Source organism: Phoca vitulina, unplaced genomic scaffold, assembly GCF_004348235.1.
Source record: "Phoca vitulina isolate PV1807 unplaced genomic scaffold, GSC_HSeal_1.0 scaffold71, whole genome shotgun sequence".
Taxonomy (NCBI): domain Eukaryota; kingdom Metazoa; phylum Chordata; class Mammalia; order Carnivora; family Phocidae; genus Phoca; species Phoca vitulina.
In genome coordinates, this window is record NW_022589774.1 from 3860318 (window position 1) to 3885744 (window position 25427).

Consider the following 25427-nt stretch of genomic DNA (forward strand, 5'->3'; position numbering starts at 1 on the left):
AGAAAGAAAGAAAGAAAGAAAAAAGAAAAAGGGAGGAAACCTAGAGATCCCACTCCATCCTCCTTTATTCTCAGGAGTTTTTCTCATTGTTCTGCAATATGTTGGCACCTCCCATATTTGGTTTCTCCAGACGGCCCACCTTTCTCCTTTATTATCTTTCTGTGTTTGTATCTTCTAGGCTGGTTTCTATTTTCCCACATTACATGTTGTACAGTTACCTCCAATTTACAGATCTTTCCCTCGCCTCCCTGGACCAGCACCTTTAAGTATTGGTCCATTCAGAAAATCACTCCATTGTTGAAAAAATTCAGAGTAAAATTTCTACCTAAATTGATTTTTATCCTAGTTGGGATTTGTTGGAGTTCTTAAATTGATGGGTTTATAGTTTTCACCAAATTTGGAAAATGTTGTTATTGCTTCAAATATTACTTCTTGCTTTCCCCACCCTTCTTTGGGATTTCAATTACACTATTTCTGACCATTTTCTAATGTCTCATCAAGGGTCTATTCCTTTTTTTTTTTCCTGGCCCTCTTCTTTTCTGTAGTGTGAGTAGTTTCTGTTGCTATGTTTTCAAGTCCACTAATATTTTCTTCTGCATGATTTAAGCTGCTGTTAAGCCCATTTATTGGATTTTTCATTTCAGATATTGTACTTTTCAACTCTAGCAGTTCCATTAGATTCCTTTTTATAGTTTCCATTTTGCTCATTATTTTCATGTTTTTCTTTAAATTCCTGGACATATTTATGATAATTCTTTTATAGTTCTTGCCACCTAATTGCATAATCTCTGTCATTTCTGGATCTGTTTCTATTGATTGTTTTTTTTTTCTCATTTATGAACCACATTTTCCTGCTTTTTTGCATGTGTAGTAATTTTTTATTGGATGTTGAACATTGTGTTGCTACAAGGTTGAGTGTGTAGGCAGTTAAGTTACCTGCAGATAAGTTTGATCTTTTTGAGGCTTTTTTAAAGCATTGCTAGGGAAGGTCTACTTCCTTTCTCCCCAGGGATATAAAGAATTGCATTTCCTTTTCCTTTTCTTTTCTTTCCCTTTTTCTTTCTTTTTTAAGGGTTGGCAGTCTCTCTGCTGGCTGGTTCAAATGCAAGTTGCAAAGGATTCCCTCCTTATCTAGGTTTCTCCTTTTGTAAGTGTCCATGTATCAGCTCAATCTCACCATTTCTAACATACAGAGACCACTTTCTTTACTACAAAATTTTAAAATACACATGCACATAAATATATTATTTTCTACACACAAACTGTAGAGAATAATATAATAAACACCCAATCCAACATCTAGTGTGTATATATGTATATTTAATATGTATATTACACATATAGTTATTATATATAACTACATATATAGTTATTTTATATCTATATCTATATCTATATCTAGTATATATTACAGATATAGTTAAAGCCCTCAGTGTACCCCTCCTAATTGTATTCCCCTTCCTACCTTCCTTCTAGGAAGTAACAAGATCTCTGAATTTGGTGTTTTTAATTCATATGAATTTTTTTATATATAAAATGTTATTTATTGTTTAGGAATATATATATGTGTGTGTACATATATATATATAAAGTTTTGTGTGCATGTGTGTGTACATATATAAATGTATATAAATATACTCTCTAGATATCCCTAAACAATAAACACTGTTTTACATGTTTTTAAGCTCCATTCATTCATTTATCCAGAACTATGGTTTTTTTCTGAGCTCTCTATCTGGATACAGAAGACAAAACAAAAGACACTCAATAGAACTCTATCTACCAGGGGCTGAGAGCTCTTCTAGAATTATCTTAAGGGACCAAGGAGCCAATACAACTGCTTGACCCAATATACAGCCTTGGTCATCTTGGGGAAGGAGCAATTCTGGCTGAACCAAAGGTTTGCTCTTCTATTTCCTGAACACAGGGCAGAATTTGGGGGAGAAAAGAAGGTTACAAGGAAGAACTAACTGTACAACTACTACTGATGCTACCCCCACCACAACTGCCATCATCAGATCTGTCGCACGTGCCCATTATCAGCATTGTGGTGTTTTTCAGTGCATTCTTTCTCAAAGTAAACATACTTGTTCCTGTTTTTTAGATGAAGAAACTAAGGCTACAAAGACCTTAACCATGCCTTTCTCCTGAACACTGACCCTCATTCCAAGTGTTAACGAGCATCTTCACTTGGAGAGTCCACAGTCATGTTAAATCCAACAAGTCTGATATTTCTCTTTGCTTGCCATCTCTCCTCCCTTCATTTCTCTGAGTTAACAACTGGGGGTTTAAACATATTATAACTAGGTCTGGTCAATCACTCCCCTACTCCAAAATCTTTCAACATCTTCTCGCTACCTAAAGAATTAAATACAAACTCCTTACCCTGGCATTCAAAGTCTCCTATAATAGACCCCCAATTTGTGTTCCACTTTATCTCCTATTACTTTGATATACCTCAGCCAAATTAATCTACTTTCTGTTCTCCAAATATGCCACACACATTCCCCTCTTAGCAACCTGGCTCATGCTGTCCCCCACTAGAATGTTCTCCACCTTTTCCTCTACATATCTACCCATTGAAATTCTATGCATTCTTCAAGGTTAATTTTAAATGGCCTGCTCCTCCTTCTTACCTGTTCTTCATTCCCTATCAGAATATTATCTTTCCTCCGTTAGTTCTTTTTTTAAAAAAAGATTTATTTATTTATTTTAGAGAGAGAGAGAGTGCCAGTGGGGGTGGGGGCAGAGGGAAAGAATCTTCTTCAAACAGACTCCCCACTGAATGTGGAGTCCTATGTGGGGCTCAGTGAGGCAAATTCAGTGTGAGGGAGTGAGTCTTAGCTACTGAGGGCAAGAAAAGGCCTTAGCCAGTCAAGAAGCTGGGAAAGGCAGAAATCTTACATAGGCCTTGTTTGAAACTGGGAGGAAATCCTCAGTGAGATCATGACTTGAGCCAAAACCAAGAGTTGGACACTTAACCGACTGTGCCACCCAGGCTCCTTTAGTTCTAATTGCATTTGTTGTACATTTCTTATCTTAACTTATACTGTGACTTTCTGTGTGTTTGACTTTTCTTCTTCCTGAAACTGTAAACTCCAAGAGAACAAAAGCTTTGCCCTCCTCACCTTTATCTTTTTAGCACATGGCATATACTTCTTAGCATCTAGAAGGAAACAGTACTATAAATCATTGAATTGATTTAGTACTTTCTCTCTTTTGAAGACTAATACTCAAATAATTCATGTTGAAATATGGAGTCCAACATGGGCAAGGACTAGAATCGTATCTTACACAGGTTATGGTTTTTCTCCAGTCCTATCCCATATCCTCAATCCAAAGTAAGCTGGGAAATACAATCAGTATAATTCAGTGTGAGGGAGTGAGTCTTAGCTACTGAGAGCAAGAAAAGGCCTTAGCCAGTCAAGAAGCTGGGAAAGCTGGAAATCTTACATAGGCCTTGTTTGAAACGGGGAGGAAATCCTCAGTCGGTAGATAGATTTTTGCTTCCTCTATAAAGGCATTGTGAAGAGATTATGTCACAGTTTTGTGTGAAAGATGGTTAGGATTAAGGACACAGGTGAGCAGGTGAGTGTGTGTGAGGGGGCACGTGTGTGCACATGTGGTATGTTCAGAGGAGTCACTGAGCCCTATTTGCAAATAGTGAGGGATGCCTTGTTCCTGATCTTTGGCCCACTGTCACAGCAGATACAAGAGGTTGCACTGGGCCCTTGTCCTCTCCTGTGCAGTCCTACTGACCATTTGGCACTGGAATCTACTGAGACACTTGACAAGCTACATATCTTTTACCCTTTTGTTTCTGTCATTAAATTTTTTTTTCTTACAGAGGAAAAAGAAGCTCATGCTGTTTGTGCAATTTCTTTCTTTGCTCTGGCCTACTCCAGGCTGTCAACCCAGGCTAATCTTCATCTTTCCCTAAATTAATATACAACATGTCATCACCTCTTTTTAAAAATAAAGATCCAGCTCTCTAGCCCCAATGACCTTTAAAAACTCTGTTAATTCAACATATGTAGCCTCAGATTCATCTTTGCTTCCCCTTTCCTGCCTTCCTCTGACACTCTTTTCTTCCCCCTCCCACAAAAGAAAACTGGCTCAGCCTTTGGACTTTTTGTTTAAGGCCCCCAGTTCATTGGGCCCCCAATTCAAAACTTTGCCATCATTCATAATTCTTCCCTTTGACTTGCCAACTCCCTTTAATCAACTCTTTCTAGTGTTTCTTTTCTAATGTCTCTCATATCTATTCCCAAGGCCATTTTTAGTTTAAGCCAGTGATCATCAGGGAATAGAGGATAAGGTATGAACTGGGTTGGGGGGGGGGTTGCATTGTCACTTGGGAATTTTTTCAAAATTCAGTATAGTTTGAGTGATTTTCACAGGTGATGTTGACAGACTGCTTACTACCAACCAGGCAAGTCTTTATCACCTGGACACCTGTTCTCACCTCCAACCAATCTCTTTGGCTTCCACTTCCCCTACCCAGTGTTCTGGGTGAAAACACTACTTTCAACAACATATCTATTCTTTAAACATTCTTCATTTTCCCCATTGACCTCAGGACAAAGTCCAAACTTGTTAACATGCCATCATCAGATGCCACCTTCTTTCTCTGCAGCTTTCTCAAATATTGGCACCCTGGGTTTTTTTTTTTTTTTTTTTTACCTTCTTTCCTTCTCATTCTACACTCTGCCCAGAACAACAAGGGTATTCTTAGAGCTCATCTATTTTCTGTTTACTGATGACTCTCAGATCTCTCTGTTCAGCCAGATCTCTTTCCTTCCAGACGGCACTATCCAACTGCTCACTACATGTCTCTCAAAATCAGTGTCCAACTTATTATGTCCGTTATATTCCTCCCCTCTTTGTCTCACTAAATGGCATTGCTGTCCACCAGTCACTCAATCCAGATACCCTTGAGGCATTCTTTTCTCCCCTCTGTCCCTTACCTCCCCACACTCCCCCCCAATAGATCCCCATGTCCTTTATTTATGATATCTCCTGAGTCTGAACTTTTCATTCTACCTCAGAAGCCTTCTTCAGGTTCTCATTATTCCTCTTCTGGCCCACTGGTCTACCTATCTCTGGCCTTGCCTTCTATAATCAGTTCATCCTCTACACTGCCAACAATGTAATTTTCCTAGAATGCAAATGTGATCATGCCACTCACCTTTTAAAAGCCCTTCAGTGTATCGCTACTGACTTGAGAACACAGCTCAATAACTGCACACAAAGCCCTTCATGACCTGCCCTGCCCTCATCTTCTGCCCACTATAGAAAGCTCATACCAAATTCCCTTCACGTTCTGGATGTATCTCCTTCTCTCAGGGCTCTGCACCTTACATATTCTATTCCCACTTCTTGTAATGGTTTCCCCTTTGTTTCTTTTCCTAGCTAACTCCTTATAGGTCTTCAGTTGTCAAATCTAGAACCTCGTACTCAAGAAAGCTTTTCTTTTTTTTTTTTTTTTTAAAGATTTTATTTATTTATTTGACAGAGAGAGACACAGCGACAGAGGGAACACAAGCAGGGGGAGTGGGGGAGGGAGAAGCAGGCTTCCCGCGGAGCAGGGAGCCCGATGCGGGGCTCGATCCCAGGACCCTGGGATCATGACCTGAGCCGAAGGCAGACGCTTAACGACTGAGCCACCCAGGCGCCCCTCAAGAAAGTTTTTCTTGATCCCAACCCCATAGATTCTGCACTTCTTCTCTGTGCTTATGTCTGTCACAGTATTTATTATATTATCTATGCTGATTTGTGGGGTTTTTTGGTTTTTGGTTTTGTTTCCCTTTCCAGAATCTCTGAGGAAAAAAACCCGTGTTTTTTTCCTTTCTATTACCATAACCTAGACCAGAAAATAGCCAAAAATAAGTGCTGAATATTTGTCAAGTGAGTGAATCAATATAGCTTTTCCAGCTTTCTCTCCCACCACTCCTCCAGAAATCACCTTCTCTAGCCAACAAATCTAACCTCCCCTGAACCTGCCTGCACTTCCCCCTGCATGCCTTCATACCATTCCTCCCTTGACTGACTGGTGGATGGTGATACCAAGTAGTGACAGAGAGGGGAGACGGAGATGGGAGTAATCTGTCAGACATTTTGAGTTGAGAGACACCCAGTAAGCAGTTGAATAGTGCCCCACCTTACCACTTCCTGGTTCTTTCTTTCTTTCTTTTTTTTTTTTTTTTTTTAAGATTTTTAGAAATCAAAATATTTATTCACATAATTTTAAACTAAAGTCAAAGGTAATAAATCTTCTGTGGTGATGATTTAAGTCCAAGTGATGCTGGCTTTCTTTCACATTCGTGTCCTTCATTCAGAGAAAAGGCAGATCAGTTGTTCTTGAACAAGTCAATGCAGCTCTGCAGGAGGGAGACATTGTTCCTGGCATGCTTTATTTCCAGTTCATACATTTCAATTAGATTCTTTCTAAATGCTGCCACTCTCTTTCATTTATTTATGTAATCATGCCCGATCTTCCAGGTCCAGCTTAAACCCCATCTCCTCCACCTCAACACAAATACCACCTGTGAGCTCCTCAAGAGTTTATTGTCTCAGCTCTCATCAAATATTGTCCTCAGTGAGAAGTCATCTTTTCCTGGACACATGCCTCATCTCTTCCCCCAAGAGCTCATGCTCCCTTAGGGTTGAGACCACAATATTTAGCCATGGGCCTTGCTCATAATAGGCCTAATAAATAGATATCATTGCTTGTTTGGTTTATAGGGTGACCAACTGTCCTGGTTTACCCAGGACTTAGGGGGCTCCTGGGACAAAGGACTTTCAGTGCTAGAACTTGGAAAGTCCCTAGTAAACCAGGACCAGTTGGTCACGCTGTTGGTTAGCTAAACAGCTGTATGCATCTGTGTGTCCAATTACATGGTGTTTCTTCTGGTGCCTATTCCCTGCTTTGTTTTCATAGGTGAACATCAATTAATATGAGCTTTCCCCACTGACAGTGAGCTCCATGCAGGCAGACTTTGTCTCATTCTCTAACCACCTGGAACAGACAGACACATTATAGGAAGTTAATGGATATTGTTTGAATGAATGAATAGGAAATACTGAGCACCATTATATCTCTTAATAATCCCGTTTTCTTTCTTGGTAATGGGACTTCATAGTTCCACATATACTAAATTGTTACAGTGCTAGGCAATCTTACCATAGTGATAGTCCAATCCATTCGGTATAATTTTTTTTGTGTGTGAGAATGCCTTTGTATAGAGTGAATAAAAAGAGCTTGAATTTTCAGTGATTTTTACAAAAGAAGAATAGGGATCCCCAGAGATGGAAGAATATAAAAAGTTGCTCCTGAACATGACAAGAGTCACTGGGACCAAATTATCAGGGGATCAGAGAGGAGTGTCATACAGATAAGAGAGACTTTCAGAGAGGATCTTGTTTGATCTCTTTCTGTTGGATTCTTCAAATGAATGGTGCCTTCTATGTAGTAGGTGTTAAATTTATGGTGGTGACTCCATTTATACACAGCCACAGACAGGCATTTTTTTTTTTTTTAAGCTATATCCTTTGGTATAGAAGTCAAAACTTAGGATCTGAAAACATTGGAGCATTTCTAGTTCAATAATAACTGAAAATCCCATACTACTAATGCTGCTTCTTCAAACCATAGACACAACCTGATATTGAAGAAATAAGATCAATTTACTGGATTTTTCAAATTGGTTGTTTTTGCAAGTGGGAGCCCAAACAGCAAGCCAATAAGAGAAAACACATTGTTGACATGTAGGAGCTAGATATTTTAAGATAGGAACTGCCTCAAAACCTAGATGCTCCTCTTAGGTGGATAGAAAGGGAAGACCACTTATAGATTTATATAAAATCCACACGTGTGGAATATTAAGAAACCATATAGTATTTTTATAATCACTGCTTTGCAAAATATATCCAGAGGAAAGTCATGTGTTGAATTCAATCTCTGCTTTTTCTTTATCCACCTCCAGGTCAAATTCTGACACAAGGTGTGGTATAGTTGATTCTGTTGCAATGGAATGTTTTCTTGGTAACATACTGTGTGAAATAAGTAAATTCGTTGACTGAGATATGAAAACCTTCTTAGTGATAAAGAAATGTGGGGAAGCTAATTTCTTGAATAGTAGGTATTCTTTTTTTTTCTTTTTTTTTTTTTGGTCTTATCCATATGAAAACTATTTTGTTTCAAGACTCACTTCAAGCATTACTTTTTCTCTTAAATTTTCTCTGGTTCCCCCCTCCCAAACCAAACTCTGATCTTCTTTCCACTGTTTTCACACAATGCCATAAGGAACACTTACGATGTAGTCTTTGATTACTTATTTATGTTGCCCCTCCTCACTAAATTGTAAGGTCCATGCTTTATTTATCTTTCCATTCCTACTGTCTGGCATATTGCCTGGCACCTAGCAGGCACTTGAAAAATGCTTTCAGGGTTGAATTAAAGTGTGGAGAGTTTGCCAACGTCAGGCTTTTTAGTCCCACTCTGCAAGGACAAGAGGATATGGCATGAGCTGAGCCCCTTCAAATTACATCCTGGTTACTTATATAGGTAAAGGATTGGGTACACCAGGAGTTTTCAGACATTTATGATTATAGCCTGCTTAAATGGAGCAAAAGACCTCACAGCTATGGAAGAGAGATTCCATGGTAATCATAACATGTAAGCATACCACCATGTTTGGGGGGATTAATAATGCCTTCTGCAAGTCCTATATACTCCCTAAGATAAATCTCCAATCTAACCCATCTCTACTGCCACTGACCTTGTCTAAGCTCCTGGTTGACCAACACAACAGCCTGTACAATAGACTACAGTGAACTGATTTAAAAATGATAAGCTTGACTAGAAACAATTTATAATTAAAAGGCAAAAGTGGTGGCAATTGAAAACCACGACAACTGATCTTGCCCTGTTCATGAAGGACCCTTCCTGAAAATTGCAGGAATTCCAATCATCTCAATGAGCACATGGGCCTGCACAAGGGCCAGAAAGACAACACAGAATTATTAGAGCCCTTGAAAAAATCTAGGAAAGTGCTGAGTTTAGTTTATGAAAACCAAATTTTAATAAGCTTTGACAACTTGCATAGTAAGTTAGTAGTCAGAAGATCTCATTGTACATAGAAACAGAAGTCTCCTGTAAGATATATTTTAAAAAGGGACTTTCCAATTTGAACCAGTTTGAGGCACATGAGAAGGAGCTTCTTGGTCTACCTAGAGTCAGGTACCAACTTCACCAAACCTGTACTGATCAGCCGTTGAGATTCCTTCAACTTTCTAATTCTGTTGATGCGGAGCAGGCAAATATAAATATCTGTTACGTGAGTGAATTAATGAATAAAATAATGAATGAATGAATGGATATGCATAAAACTGTAAGAATTCTAGAAGGTTCACTGAAGTCTGGAGCAGTGTGAAATACCTACAAATCATGAGTGTCTGGTAGAGCTTCTTAAAATGTGAATTTATGAAATCTTAAGGAAGTAAACATATTACATATCTGGAAGAAGCACATGTAAGAATCTGATAGCATTGGTTGCCTCTGAGGAGGGGAACTGGATGTTGGGAGACAGGGTGGGAGTGAGACTTTTTCTGACCCTTTTACTCCTTTTAAATTTTAAATAATGAGTGTATTTACATAAAAAGTGAAGTATTAAAAATCAACATTTTATGACAAATCAGATACTATCTTGATTTAGGTTCTAAGAAAGTGGTAGTGAGAATCAAATTTTTAAGAAAAATATATAGGACAAACTTTACTTTTGTAAATTTGGAAAATCCCTCCACTACTTGATTCTGCAGATAAAGCACATTTGTCTGGTGTTCTGTTAGAGCATAGTTTGGGAATCATGGCTCTTAAAGAAAGAGAATGTTGATAGCTAAAACCTCACTTGGATATGTTTTAGTGAATTTCATAGTGATTTGGAAAGAACACTGTCTTTGATGCACTCTTTAAAACTATTAAAAGACCATGATTTTGCTATTGTGGATGTTGTTGTTTCATGAATTACTCATTTTCCTCAGTGAGCTAGGCATTATGAATACAAGAATGAGATCAGTAAGTGTACTTATGTTTATGGACTGAGGAAATCACGTCATGCGAGGACAAACCAATCCAAAGAATTTGCCAGTGATGAAGCCTTGGCCTCTGAATCACTGTTTAGCAAGGGTCTTCATAGATGGGAAGAGGTAAGAGATCTATGGCATGGAATCATTGTCAACAGTCTTCCTGCATTAAAGGCACCTATAGATTAGTGCTGCAATTGCAGTTTCCTGATAGATGATTCTTAGTGACCAAATCTCTGTTTAGGACCCAGATACCTTATTTACTTATGACAGTGCATGAAAAATCTTATGTGTATAAAATTATCATGTGTATAGTTTCCGCTTTCCCCAGTATTTTCTTTCATGTGTCACATTTAAAACTCATGCCAACCCTGTAAGGAAGGCTGTTCACTCAACTTTTTTCCTTATGTACACATGTGGAAACCAAGGCTCTTGAGAGAGTGAGTGACTTGGCAGGATCATACTACTGGTAAGTAATAAAGTCAGGCCTTTTGATTCTTGGGCTATTGTTCTTCCCACCTCCCCCAAGATGTTTGGTGACTTGAATCTGGAATGACATCCTTTTCTCTTTTCAGGTTTTGACTCACTCTTTAAAATTGTGCTCAAAATTCTTCCCCAAGGGGCCATTTCAGAAAGCCTAGATAGCTTTGCTGGTTCCACGTCTCTCAACACTTGTTTCTGTTATCTATTTTCCAGTATCCATTATCATATTCCTGTATGAATTTTAGCTTTACTCCACTGGTTTGTTTTCTGCTATTTATTCTACCTTCTTAGCCTATTAAATTCTCTTTGTTATTAATTGTACTACCTCTGACTTCTAGTAATTTACAATCTTTTAAAGTAATATCCAGAGAATAGTAGTTTCAAACATTTGTGTGCATAAGAATGATCTAGGGAGCTTATTAAAGATGCATTTCTCAGGGCTTTTCCCATAGGTTCTTGTTCTGTATGTCTGGGATCAGGTCCACGAATCTACATTTTATTTTATCTTATTTTTTAAGATTTTATATATATATGAGAGAGAGAGAGAGCACACATGCGTGGGGGGAGGGACAGAGATAGATCATAGAAAGGGACAAGGGAGAAGAAGAGAAGCTGACTCCCTGCTGAGTGAGGAGCCCAACACAGGAGCCTGAGATCATGACCTGAGCCAAAATCAAAAGTTGGATGGAACACTTAACCAACTGAGCCACCCAGGCACCCCGGAATCTGCATTTTAAATAAGCACCTCAGAGAATTCTGATGCAGGTGATCAAATGACCACACTTTCAGAAACCCTGCTCTTGAGAACTAAAAACTAGGTTATGTACTGTATGTCTATCTTGTGCTTGGTAGGGGATACGGAGGTATAGAAAGACTAAGTTCTTGATCTCTTGGTGTTTATAAACTTTCAGGAGTGGAAGAGCATAGTGCCATCTCCAATAGTGTGTGATGACAGGCCATGTTGGTGAGGTAGACAATAAATGCTTTGGCAATGTAAAGAAGGGAGACATCACTTCTGGCCAGATTATCATAAATGGCTTCATAAAAGATAGGGATCGAGTTGGGGTTTGAAGAAAAGATAGGTTTCAACCAGATAGAGAAAAAGGATTATTTCAAGATGTTGGAAGAGTAAAGACAGAGGGTTAAGGGAGTACAATTACTTTTAGGTGATCAGTATGTGGAATGATGTGTCTGACCTGAAAGTTTGTGTAGGGACATGGTGTGGTTTATGCCTTGAAAACAGGTAGGAGTTAGCTTGAGGACAGCCTTGAATTTGGACTCTATTCTGTAGGTACTGGGTAGTTCTTCAAACGTGAATAAGGTACAAATGGAGTTTTAAAAGACTGATCCGGCAGTGAAGTTCAAAGCCCTGAAGTATATTTGGGGGTTGACTGCAAATTGTGAGAGGGCCTGGACTGGACGTTTTCGAAGGTAGATTCAATATGGTCTGGAGCTTGACTGGATTATCAAAGCTGCTGCTGAGGTTTGAACCTCCTTGACTGGGAGAATTGTATACAGTTTCACCACTCTTGAATTTGAGGAAGATGTTTTGAGGTAATTGGTTTGGTCCTGGATCTAGAATCCAACTTTCTACCCAAAGTTGAAATCTTCTGTACATATGCACAGGTACTTTTGCTTAAACATATGGCACCTATTTTTATCAAGTGGAAAGGAAAATGTCTGGAGCTCCTGGGAAAAGGAATGATTTGGGCCCACCAGCGCAAAACCACTAAGCCAAAGGCAGACACTGTTGTGCTTACTTATTTAATATTTAAATTTTTCTAGGCTTAATTTTTTTTAAAACTTCTTCCACTCTGCAAAGGTTTATCAATTTTTACGTAAATGACAAATCAATTTATGAATTTCGCTTAGTACTAATTGGGTAGTGAGAGTCTTTTAATAGTCTTATAATAGAGAACATTTGGTTCCCTTTTGCTTATTTCTCATACAAATCAACTCACTTATTTTTATTAAACATGATACGCAAAGCCCCGCCCCACCCCGCGCACGCACGCGCGCGCACACACACACACACACACACAAAGATAACGAGTCCCTGTCCTTAAGAAGTTTGTAATCTCCAAGGAAGAGATCACAGTGAGAGTAAATGGCAAGCCCCCGAATCCACAAGCCACTGATCATCGAATCTGTACTCGTTCTGTTGGAGAAGCCGAAGGCCTCTGGCTGAAGAAGGGGTGAAAATTAGTGGGATACTAACTTGGGCACGAGAAACCTCTTCTAGGATGGTGTGGATACGGAGAACTCTTTGAAGCAGTAGATGCTAGACTGCCCACACTAGGCGCGAAAACAGTTGTCGGAACCACGGTGCCTGAACCACTCAAGAGCTACCAATTTATTCCGCAACTACTAATTACGCGGTTTAGGACCAGTGGAGGTTCCAAGGCCCGCCCAGGAATCCAGTGCCCAACTCCAAATGGGCGGACTTACTTTCTCGCCTTCCCCAGGGCCCCTTCGCCCGTCAATCCAACCGCTCTTTTCCCAAACCAGACTTCTGCTCCACCCATTTTAGTGATGTAACACCTGGCGCTCCTTCCCGTCCCAGACCTCAAGCCCCATCAGTCGCTTCAGTTCCTCATTGGCCAACTGAGGGGACAGGGACGGGAAAGGGCCTTCATTTTGCTCTCCAAACTACCCACTCTAGTCTTCTGGTCTTCTCATAGGCTGTCAGAAGAGCAATTATAGCCTGGAGCTGTTGCGCAGGCGTGCAAATCCGCTTGCTGGTGGCGGGGCACTTCCCCTCTCTACCAGAAGAATTCATCGCGCTGTTGTGACGTAGCGGCGCACCGCTTGCCGTCCTCACTTACGATTGGCTGTGGCAGAAGTCCGTCACACAACCTCGCCCCATTTCTCAGCCTAACCTCTCAGCTTAATAGACCGTGTAGGAGGCCACGCCTCACCCCGTTCCTGCCGCTTAGCCCTGCGATTGGCTGAGAGAACTGGCATGTTTTCCCACCTCCTACTCTCTCCCGAACGTCGGAGAGGCTGGCGGGACCCTGCGGAAGTTGTCCGTCAATCTCCTCCTTCCCCACCCCTCGCGCGGCCCCTCCCCCGGGCCGCGCGCCCTAGCGCGCGCGCACACGCACACACACTACCCACCCCCCCGCGTGCACCCTCCACCTTCTCAAGTTGTAGCGGTCGCTCGCTGGGGGTTCTCCGGGGGCGGCGGAAGGGCGCGTGGGGGAGGGGGCTCGGACCGCTAGACGCTGTGAGGAGCGAGTGTGTGCGCGCCCAGAGCCGGGGCGGCGGGTAACCGCCCCGGGAGATGAGGGTCCGGCGCTGACAGGGAAGAGCGGGCACCGCGGCGGCGACTCGGAGGGGACCCGCGATGGCAGCGCCTCGGGAGGTGGCTCCTAGCAGGGCGGGCTGTGCTGGCAGCGGACACTGAGGGGCCGGCCGGCCGGCTAGCGAACTGGGCTGAAGAGAAGAGAGGCGCGCTTGGCGTCCGCACCCCCGCGCCCTCGCCTCAGTTGTCCAAACTTCAGGCTCTTTTCCACCCGCCCTCCGCGCCCGAAGTCAACAACTTCTTCACCCCCCTTCGCCCCCGCCCTTGCCTCCGTCAGCCCCGGGAGGTGGCCGCGCGGCGGGGACCCGGAACCCCCGGCACTGAGATGTGGCCGTGAGGCGGCGGCGGGCGGCGAGGAGAAGCTCGGCGGCGCCCGGGAGCGGGAGGGCGGCGCGGCCGGGGGGACGGGGCGGAGGGGCGCGAGCTGTCGGCGCCTCTCCCCCGCCTCCTCCTCCTGCCGCTGCCCGTTCCGTGCACGCAGCAGCCGGAGCTGCCAAGCGCCAGGGCCGCGGCGATGTCGTCGTCGTCGCCGCCGGTGGGGGCTGCCAGCGCCGCCATCTCGGCCTCGGAGAAAGTGGACGGCTTCACCCGGAAATCGGTGCGCAAGGCGCAGAGGCAGAAGCGCTCCCAGGGCTCGTCGCAGTTCCGCAGCCAGGGCAGCCAGGCGGAGCTGCACCCCTTGCCCCAGCTGAAAGGTAACCTCCGAGGGTGCGGCCCCGGGGGAGAGCGCAGGGGCTCGCCCCCGCGCCTCCAGAGCCATTTCCTCCCGGGCTTTCCTTCTGCCGCGCTGGGGATTGTAGTTGAGTCGTGTTTCCCACGTTGCCTCCCCCCGCCCCCGCCCGAATCAAACAGGTTTGCTCTTCAGAGTTTTGCTGCTTTTCTTCTCCCCGATTCACCTGAACGCTTCCCATCCTAGAGGATGCCAGCCCCCATCCCCACCTGCGCGCTCGCTCACCTGCCCTTGCGATTGCAACTCTCCTCCTGCGCCCTGCCAGGTAGTTCTTCCCTCTTGCTCTGGGCTTGTCTTTCCCTGCATGGCTTTAACTACCTGCCCTACCTTCCGACCTGTACTTCCCCGAGGCCCTCCTCCGCTTTTCAGACACTTTGAATTATTCCTTTACTTTCCCAGTTACCCAGCGTCTGCTCTCACTCACCCTTTCCTCACCTCCCCTTCCCATTGATTGTTCCCAGTTGTCACACAGACCGGTATCTGTTTGCAATCCTAACGCAAACAATGGTTAGGAGTTAGCTTGTCTTCAGATTTATTTATAAAGGAACAAGCGTAAAAATCTGAGTAGTGTAGTCTTATTTACTGGGTCGTTATGTTTAAATGGTATAGTTAACTCAAAGAATAGAAAGACTTAAAATACTTGATTGCCTGAGAAGATATACACGGTAAATTTGGAGAAGTATAAAAGAGTTAATAGTGTTGCTTTGCAGTGGGATAGGAACTTAGTTCGCGAAGCAGGGATTCCAGGGACTATGTAGGTTTGTACAGTAATTCAAATTCGTATCCGTGCCTAATGCTTTACAGGAGAACTTGGCACTTCTTTTGGCTCACTTACTTTTCCCACGAGGTTTAGAGGATTTTTAATAAAATGTTTCCTGGTGGTCTAGTTTATTCTTTGTGCATTACTCTTTTAATTTCATAATTTTCATGTCTTCGCTTTTTATGAGATAGAAATCATCTTGGAACAAGATGATAATGCTCCTAGACATTTTAAACAATTCTTATACAAAAGAAACCTGTTAGAAATGTAGATTATCTGGTTTGCAAGGCCTGGAAATTAAAGATCCCTTACTAAAATAGGTACATGTTCAGATTTTTCAATCCATTTCATCTCCTTCAAGTATAATCTGGCTGTGATTTTTCTTTGGACTTATGAATCCAGCCTTAGTTTGGCTAGGAGTCTAAAGAAAACCCCAGATCAAATCGCAGTTGACCTACAATAGATCTGGAACCCCATTCAGACCCTATACTGCCCTGCCTCATGGGGTGCTTTTAATCAAGGACATCCCGCAGCCAGAATCCAACTAGCTTTTGAAAGAAGGTTTTAAGATATGTGTAGCTTGTGTTGCTGTATTTATCATTTGTTGTTCAGCATGCAAAAATGGTTAAAATTTACATATCATAGTCAATGGTAAACCACAATGGTAGGCATTGCCAAGATTTTAATTCTTGAGTGATGTCATAGCTATAAAAGAATATCATCTTACCTATTAGGACATTGGATTGCTATTCATGGATTTCAAAGTGTAAATTTAATGAAAACGTTTTTCTATCATTGATTTTTTTTCCATTAAATTGTGAAATTGTTTGTAATTGAAGGTTTGCTGCTAGCGTTTTTCATATTTATTAAATTTGCCTTTTAGTAAGGTATTGTGGATCCTTAGTGCTGTTATTCTTATTAATATGATATTTACTTTTATTTAATAAAAATAATTGCATATTAAACTTCGTTAGTAGATCAAGCTAGGAGATGCAGCTTTAATACAGTTTTTAAAAGCTTGACAAAAAAATGCAGAGTCAGTAATCCTCTAAATTATATGGTGCATAGTTCAACAAGTTGAAGGTGTCATTGAATGTTTTATTTATAGTATTTGGTCACTAGTGCAGAAAAAATAAAATTGGAACTTTAGATTAATTCTGTATATTTAACATGAAAATACAGTATTCTTTAAAAGGAAGGTTAAGTATTCAAGATAAATTTATGCAAATTTAGTTGTGGAAATAAGACCCTTCTTGGATCGCCTACTAATAAGAGCTACTTTTACTCCAAATGCCAAAATGCTTGAAAAGTGCTTTTTGAAAAAAATTCAGTTGCTTCACATGGTACTTTGGCAGTGTACTTGATACCACAGAGTTGTGTGCTTTTTCTGTCTGTAGTAGTTTTTTCCATTTGTGGTCTTAACAAAAACCAGTGGAAAGCCCTTTAGTATGTGTATGAAAGAGAATTTTTCTTCCTGCTCTGAAATATAATCTTCCTGTGGAGAGATTCAGATATTTGTGGGCAACCAAGATCTTTCAAGTGTTTATACTAACCTGCTTATGTTACACTTTGTCCACATGGATCTAAACTGGAAAGATGCCAGCTGTTTTTCTCAAAGCATACTATGGGTAGGGATTAACAAAATAATCCAACTTTTTCCTCTATAAGAAGTTTATTTGTGCAAAATCATTTAGTAAGTAGGTTGCAGGATTTTAATAGGGAAAATGTTCAGAGAAAACTATTTTGTTATAGAAAGTGTTTAATAAAAAAGACTTGTTAAAAGGATTTTTTAAAAACAAACTGTCATGTGGGTCCTGAAAATTAAACTGCCTCATTGTATAGCTTAAAAAATTTTTTTTCAAAGCAGTTTTAAATTTTCTTGTTATGTTAATTCTGTAAGCTCCCCCCTGAGAACTAGGTACTCGAAAATAAAAGTAGAAGCATTTTATCAACCATTTTTTTCTGTTTTTAAATTTAGGTTAGTATAGGACTTAATTTTTCTACCTTAAATTTTTCCTCTAGTAACCAACAGTTAGGAAACTTCTAACATTAAAAAATCTGTTCTTCACAATAGGAAGTTTCTCAGCCTGTTTTAACTTACTTTGTTTAAGTCTCAGGAAGGATTTACTTGGTAAAGTAGTAGATGCCTTACATTTATATAATTCTTAGCATTTACAAATTGTTTCATACTTTAATTATAAAACAGTATTGTGTATAATAAATGAAAGTCTGAAGAGGTGTAACTCCTAAATCTGATATCCCTTGCTTTTTCAGGCCTACTAAGGTAATGCTGTTGCCTGACATGCCGTAGCTTGGTGTGTTTTTACAAACATTATATTTCATTGGGTCATCCCAGCAACTCTGTGCAAAACCAGTATCATTCACATTTTATTGATGAAAAAGTTGAGGCTTAAACAACTTAGTTTCAGGCCTATGATTTATCTGGTGTTGCAACTGATACAGGTACTCAGGTCAAATGATTTCAGTATTTTTGCTGTTAACCTATTTTATAAAAATTTGATCCAGTATGATAGAGTTGGGTCATTGGGGTTAATCCTGGGTCAAAGGTAAATTTTTAATCTTTCTGAGTTGTTTTCCTTATCTGTAAAATGGGGATAATACCTTCTATCTCCCCAGAATTGTGGGGATTAAGTGAAATAATGTAATTAAAGTATCTAAAAATAGGCAAAGAATGTTAGCTCCCATTCTCTTTGATATTTGAAAGTCCGGATTGAGTATTTTTTTTTAATGAAGGATTCATGTAAATAGTAAACCTTCCTAGTGTACTTAAAGCATGATTTTATTTATAACCAGTTTTCAGATATGATTTATGTGAAGTAAGGTAAAGCTATATCATTTTTCAGTGTGAAAGTGGAAATAAGGTAGAGTTAAGACTGTTTAAAATATTAAAAGCTGTAGTTAGAAGATTTTTACCAAGCAAAGTAATTGAATTAACCGGTAGAATTGTATAGTTGTGCATTTCTCCTAAGAGACAGCTGGTAAATGGCAAAGAACAGAATGAAACCGGCTTTGAGATGGAAGTGAAGAACCTCCTAAGTATCACTCAGATTCTTTGTTGGTATATTCTTAGAAACTGGGTCCCACTGGAGGTATCCAGGCCAGTAACAGTGATGCTGATTTGAAGTGCCTTGCTTACTTTTAGGAAAAAAAATTTTTTTCCCTTGAGGTATGTGGTCTTTTAGGGTAACTGGAACAAGAACACTGACATGATCTGAAGTTTCTTAACTATCTTAACTTTCTTTTGGTGGGGGAAACATTACTAACTCAACTTTTAAGGTTTATAGGTCTTCTCAAAGTTAATAGCATTTTCTCTAAACCCCAAATCCCTATTTGTAGTTGGGTTGGCACTAAAGGAGACTTGAAATTCATCTGAATATATCAAGAAAAATGTTTGCAAAGGGATATAACACATTTTTGTCATTTTAGGGTGTGTTTTCTGAAAGTAATGTCAAATTTCTTCTGGAAGATTATTTTTTAATAAAAAAATTTTTTTAGGATATACTTCTTAGAGAAATTGATAACATAATATCCATTGCTTGCCTCTACCTGAAGGAAAAATTTTCTAATTAAGTTTATTTATTTATTTATTTTAAAGATTTTATTTATTTATTTGACAGAGTTAGCGAGAGCAGGAACAGAAGCGGGGGGGGGAGTGGGAGAGGGAGAAGCAGGCTTCCCGCCGAGCAGGGAGCCCGATGTGGGGCTCGATCCCAGGACCCTGGGATCATGACCTGAGCCGAAGGCAGACGCTTAACGGCTGAGCCACCCAGGTGCCCCTCTAATTAAGTTTAATTTAACATCTTCAGAATTCCTCTTTAGGGTCAAATTTCTTTTTCCCCCCAATTTTATTACCTCCTCTGATCCTTAATTGAATTTTGGAATTATTTTATGAAGTGTCTAATTGAATAAAGTGATAGTGCAGTAAAATGTATTTAGTTAAAATAGTGTGATCCTTGGGATAGAGCGCTATCCTGTAAATAGTAAACTTGAGTTGTCTTTCTGCATCAGTTTAATCATTTTTATTTATAAGAATCACATTTTTCCTTGATAAAATCACAAAGATGAATTAGTTCTTAATGAGTTTTTGTACCTCTTGGGATGAGAAAGACAAGTTTATCAACAAAAATAATATATTTGGGAAATAGGTTTTTGTGCTTTATTTTTGAAATTTAACTTTTTAAATTGTAAAAAGCTGGTAATGGAGACTAGCTTATTTTTATTTTTGTGTTTAGCACTCTGGTTCTCAGCTGTGGCTGTACGCTTGGAGGAAAGCTTTAAAAAATATCAATGCCGAGGCCCACCCTCAAGAGATTCTAAATTAATTGGCCTAAGGTATGATACAGGCATTTGTATTTTTAAAAGCTCCCAGGGTGATTCTAATGTGCAGCCAGGGTTGAGAATCAGTAATTTAGCATTATCTGTCTATTGATTTAATTCATTAATTGAGACTTTGTCCTTTTCTCTCTGATACTCATGGCTCATTACCCAGCCTATTAACATTTCCTGCCCTCACTTCACCTCCTGCTATTTACTTTTCACTCTGTTAACTTTGCTGCCCCCTGTGGCTAATCAGATGCTTTCCTGAAGGGATGTTAGTTAGATTCTGGAGTTTTAGGTATGATGAGCTGATTCTATAGGACTTTTCTGTAGTTATCATACTTAAAACTCAACTGTGGTCTGTTTTTCTTTTCTCTGATTTTAGAGCTGTGGCTGAGTAAAATGAAAGTGAGAACATATAGAGGGTTTTTAATTCCATCATTCAGGGCAACATGGTGATTCCAACAATTTTGGAGTATAAAACTAATATTTGCTATACACTAAAAGCATTGTTCTGCTTCTTTAAGATTTAGAACTAATATTACTAGTGTATATGTTGAATATTAGGTATTAAGCAAATGAACTATTCTTGAATATAACTATTTTTGGTCATGCCTTCTTACTCGGCAACAAGAAATTTTTTTGCACAATATTTTTACTTCTATCATCTTAATCTTGATTACAGCTTTTTATTGAAGGTAAAGAATCAAGGACCTGGTACCACTTATATTTCATGTTCCTATTTTGGTTTTGGCCTTTCTGCTATCCAATTTGAATAAGACTCATATTTGTTGATTTCTTGTTTTGAGTCAGTGTTCATTTGTTAGGGAGTGATATTCTCTCTCCAGAATGAAAGACTTTGAAAGCAGAAGTCATCTGTGTTTTCATACCCCATTGTGGTACCAAATACAGCATTCTGTGCATAGTTAATGTAATTATGTAGTTAGAACAACTGTTTTGTCGAAGAAATTACCTGTTGTCTTTTGACTGTCTTCCCTTAACACCCCTTCCCCCACCCAGTTATTGATGATGGTGCTTCTTTCAGTGATGTTTGTTCAGTGATGTTTGATGCTATCTATCAGCAGATTGGTTCTCTTCTTTTTTATTTTAATGTATTTGTGCCTAAGTGTAGTTCAGGGTTTTTAAGTAAATAAATTCTGGGCTTTTGATACCATGACAGTAAATAGTAAATGTAGGTTTAAAACGAAGGCTTGTTTTCTCTTGTATTTATGCTTTGCAAATGACTGGTTTAAGTGACATGTAACATTATTGATAGATTTCTTGCTAGGAAAGGTGTGTGTAACGTTTGTGTGGAAAAAAATAGTACTGGGTTGACTCCCAACCTGGACATGTGTATACAAACATTAAATGAACTCAAATAATTAGTTTGCAGTAATTTCTAAATTTGAGTTGCAGTCTTTATAAGGATGTCCTTGAAGGAGATGAAAGGAACACATTTTAAATACATAATTACTTTTAATGCATTATTGTGTAACAAGGAACCTAAATGATTTGCTGAAAGAGTTTTACATGACAGAGTAGGTTTATGCAAAATAAACTCTACTTGTCTGAGCAGGATATTGACTAATAAGCAGTTTCAAGTTTACTTTTTATGTGTATCTGTTTGAAGTCTTCCCTGAAGGAATTTGTTTATGTGGACTTTTTGAATGAGTATTGGTGAATTTTAGAGATCCTGCAATTTGGATCAGGAATTCTAAAGAAACACATTATGATTTTTGGAGGAGTAATTTGCTGAATATGATAGGCTCACATAAAATTCAGAGAACCTATTTCTAACTTGGACACTGAAGGCAAGGGATTTCTTGGGAACACACTCCTCCTACTGGAATGGTGATGCTAATTGCAGCTACTATAACCTTACCATGATGTTATATCTAGTTGAGCCTTCTGGTGGTGAATGGGACCACAGAAGTCATTGTAGTTTAGCCTTCACTGGGAATCCATTTCACTCTTGTTCAAAATAAATAGCTTGTCATTTCATCAGAGAAGCTTTCTTTAATGTAGGGAGAAAATACGGGGTTTTTAAGCTCCTAGATGTTTTCTCAGGTTTTGCTTTGTTAATGAATAAACTGTATGGGCAGTACCTAAAAAAGGGTTAAATGTCTGAAACAAGAATTTTTTAATGACTGGACTTAAAACTTGTAGTTCGGGAGTATCAAATTTTAAATATGGCTTTAAAAATTACACATTTTCTCTTTTAAGTGGTTTTGCCTTTGTTTCACACTCACTCCTAAAAGTTAATCTAGAATTACAGCTGTTATCACAAGTTAGTGATTATTTAAACACATTGTTAATTCCATGCCTTTAAATTAATAAAGTAAAAAAGATGAGACAGTTTTTGTTGTAAACTCTGAATTTTGATTTAGCAAAACGGAGTGTTTCAGACAGACTTTTCTAGTGATAAACATCTGCTGAAGCCATAAGTAAAATATAATTTCTGTAGGAATATGTATCTGCCTTTTTAAAAAAAATTATTTGAGAGAGAGACAGAGAGTGGGGGGAGAGACATAGGGAGAGAGAATTCCAAGCAGACTCCCTGCTAAGCGGGGAGCTTGATGCAGGGCTTGATCCCACCACCTGAGACCACGACCTGAGCCAAAACCAGGAGTCAGATGCTTAACCAACTGAGCCATCCAGGTGCCCCTGTATCTGCTTTAAAACAAACAAACAAAAAACTTAACACTATCATTCTTTTAATTGGCCAGAGGAAAAATTTTGTTTGCCTGCTGTTAAAACTAGATAATACTTTGCTTTCAAAATCTGGTGCAGAAATATTTTCCTCTTGTTGGTGTTCATAGTGCTTAAAATTTAGAGATTAAAGCTTTACTTAATAAAGCGAATAAAATGATGAATTTTTAAAAAATTAAATGTCTTTAGGAGCTTGTAGTTTGGTGGGGAATTTAGACATGTAAGGCTGTTTCAATTACTGTCATGTTTTATGATAAGAGTAAGCAGTAAGTGGCTAGGGTAGTGTATGGGGGACCCAATCTGGTTTTGGTATGTAAGGAGAGAAATCAGGGAAAGTTTCCTGAAGAAAGCAACAGGTACACTGAGACCTTAAAGAGGTGTTCAGCCAAGACAGGTGGGGTCTGAGAGGTCCAACTAATGGGCAATATGAGCAGCCCAGAGGTGAATGAGTGTTAGCATATTTGTGGACCTGCCAGCAGTCTGTGTGGCTGTGATAAAGGATATTGTAATAGAGAACTGATCAGAGAAGAGACTGAAGCAACAATTAGGGTCTATAGCATAGTCTTGATGCTATGTGCTACGTTTACTCCTTTTTTTTTTTTTAAGATTTTATTTATTTATTTGACAGAGAGAGACACAGCAAGAGAGGGGACACAAGCAAGGGGAGTGGGAGAGGGAGAAGCAGGCTTCCCGCCGAGCAGGGAGCCCGATGTGGGGCTCGATCCCAGGACCCCGAGATCGTGACCTGAGCCAAAGGCAGACGCTTAACGACTAAGCCACCCAGGCGCCTGATGTGTTTACTCCTGATAGTAGCATGAAGAGTGTATTGGGAGATGGGAGTAAGGAGCACTAGTTAGGATGCTGGCACAGTAATTCACACGAGATGAAGGTAAACTCGTCTAAGGCAAGACTTGGTGACAGGGAGAAACCAATGATGATTTCTAACTCGGGCAACTAGAGGCATGATAGCAATTTACTGAAAGGGAAAAAGAGAGGAAGATCAGATTTGGGGGAAAATGTTTTTTTGTTGGACAAGTTGAAGTGCCTGTGGGAAATCAAAGTGAAGCTGTCTAGTAGGAAGTTAGATATTTGGTTCTGTAGCTAAATAGAAAGACCTATGCTAGAGAGAACAATTTGGGAATCTTTAGATTAAAGGTGGCATTTGAAATGGTTCAAGTAGAAGCAACCACTGAAAATGTGTGGAAAGGGAAGAGGCCAAGGAACCGTCATTTAGATGATGATTAGAGGAAAGGGGGTAATCTCAAGGCAAGAGAGACAGCTTGAGTGGAAGCCAAAGGAAGACAGGTAAGAGGAGAGACAAGGCAGTGAAGGGAAGAGAATCTTTAAGAATGGGGGTGAAGGGTGTCTGGGTGACTCAGTTGGTTAAGTGTCTGCCTTCAGCTCAGGTCATGATTCCAGGGTCCTGGGTTCGAGTCCCTCATCAGGCTCCCTGTTCAGCAGGGAGTCTGCTTCTCCCTCTGCCCCTCCCCCTGCCCCTGCTTGTGCGTGTGCACATTCTTTCTTTTTCTTTCTCTCTCACAAAAAATAAATCTTTTTTTAAAAAAATGAGGGTGGGGGACTAGTAACATTGAAAAGAGCTGTTGACAAGTTAAATAAGAGCTGAAAAGTTTCCATGGGTTTGGTAGTCTAACATTGGTGACTTGAGAGGCACTTCCGAGGATTGATAGACTTGAAATTTCTGTAAAGTGAGGAATGAATGGAAATTGTTAAAGTCAAGTCAGTAAGTATGGACATCTCTTTCAGGAAGCTTGACAATTAGAAAAAAAATTCATCATTAGCTGTCAGGTGCAGAATGGATTGTAGCAGAACAAGATTTTTAGAAGGAGGACCAATTAGGAGATTATTTTATTAGGGCAAGGTGAGACCTGGCATGACTTGGGCTAGGGGTGGTAGTAGTTGAAATGGAAAGAAAGAGATGTATTGGGGATATATCTTAGATAGGACTTGTTAATTATTTGAGGGGAGGTGGAGAAGGAAAGGTAGGAATCAAGGGTAATTTTTCGGTGCTTTAGCTTGGACCACTGAGTGGGTAGGTCTACCACCACTGAGAAAGGAATACATTAAAGAAGGAACCAGATATAGAGGGAAAATCCAGAATTGAATTTTGGAAATTTGAAGTTTGAGATGTCTTTTGGAAACCCAAGTAAGAATATCAAATAGATTTCTTTTGGAAGCATGAATCATGGAGTACCCATTTGGTAATTTCTATGACTTCTAAACATTAATTAGAAGATTTTCAAGTTTGCCTTTTAGAAAATGGTCATAGTTTGTGATGTTGGCTACTTGGTCTTCTGGCCAAATTGGGATTATCTATTCACTATTCAGTGGAATGTCTGTGTATACCAGATGGTGTATGTGTGAGGGACATCACAAAATACATTGGGAGAAGTGCATGAGTAAGGTTAGAGTTACTTATTTGTTTTCTGCCTTCAGAGTGTAAGTTAAGTGCTCCAAGACTGAGATCTGTATCTTCTTCCCCAGTATTTAGGTAATCAGTTCTTAGTTTTATTATTTATTGAATGAAATAATGAAGCAAAAACTATTAGATTGACTTAAAGAAAAGCACCATTTTGTGTCATGCAGTGATTCACAATTTTATACTGACTTATAACTGAGTCCCATAATGTTTACATACAACCCTAAATTTAGCATTTTTTTGATGAAGAAACAAAAACAGGTAGGTTATATGTTTGTGCAGGTCATATGTAGCTCAGTATCTTTTCAGTTGGTTTTTGATTCTTCCTCTATAATATGAAACTGAAGATGTGTATTGCCTGCACTAAAGCAATATTAATACCTTATTTCCTAACAGTACAAAGGAGAAATAATAGTAATTAAACCTTGTCAAGATACTGACTTCTTTTAGGTCCTGGGCAAGTAGACCACTATTGAACATTTTTCTAAGAATCTTCAATGCAGAGGATTTTTATTTCTTAAATTGTGCTGATATAAAAATACTTAATTGATCTTCTTTGGTGTCTTCCTTTTAGCACTGTTCC

General features: G+C 39.7%; 1 protein-coding gene across 2 annotated transcripts in view; it reads left to right on the forward strand.

The window, feature by feature from the left end:
- Positions 1–25427, forward strand: part of PPP2R5A (protein phosphatase 2 regulatory subunit B'alpha) — a 156246-nt gene that overhangs the window by 70641 nt on the left and 60178 nt on the right. Inside the window, exon 1 of one of the 2 annotated variants that reach the window (XM_032393006.1) lies at positions 14285–14565. The exons of the other annotated variant lie outside the window; for it this stretch is intronic. Within the exon in view, the coding sequence (XP_032248897.1) occupies positions 14385–14565 (181 nt within the window). The 5' untranslated portion in view covers positions 14285–14384. Of the gene's footprint in view, positions 1–14284; positions 14566–25427 lie in introns of those variants that run through there. 2 annotated transcript variants of the gene reach the window in all.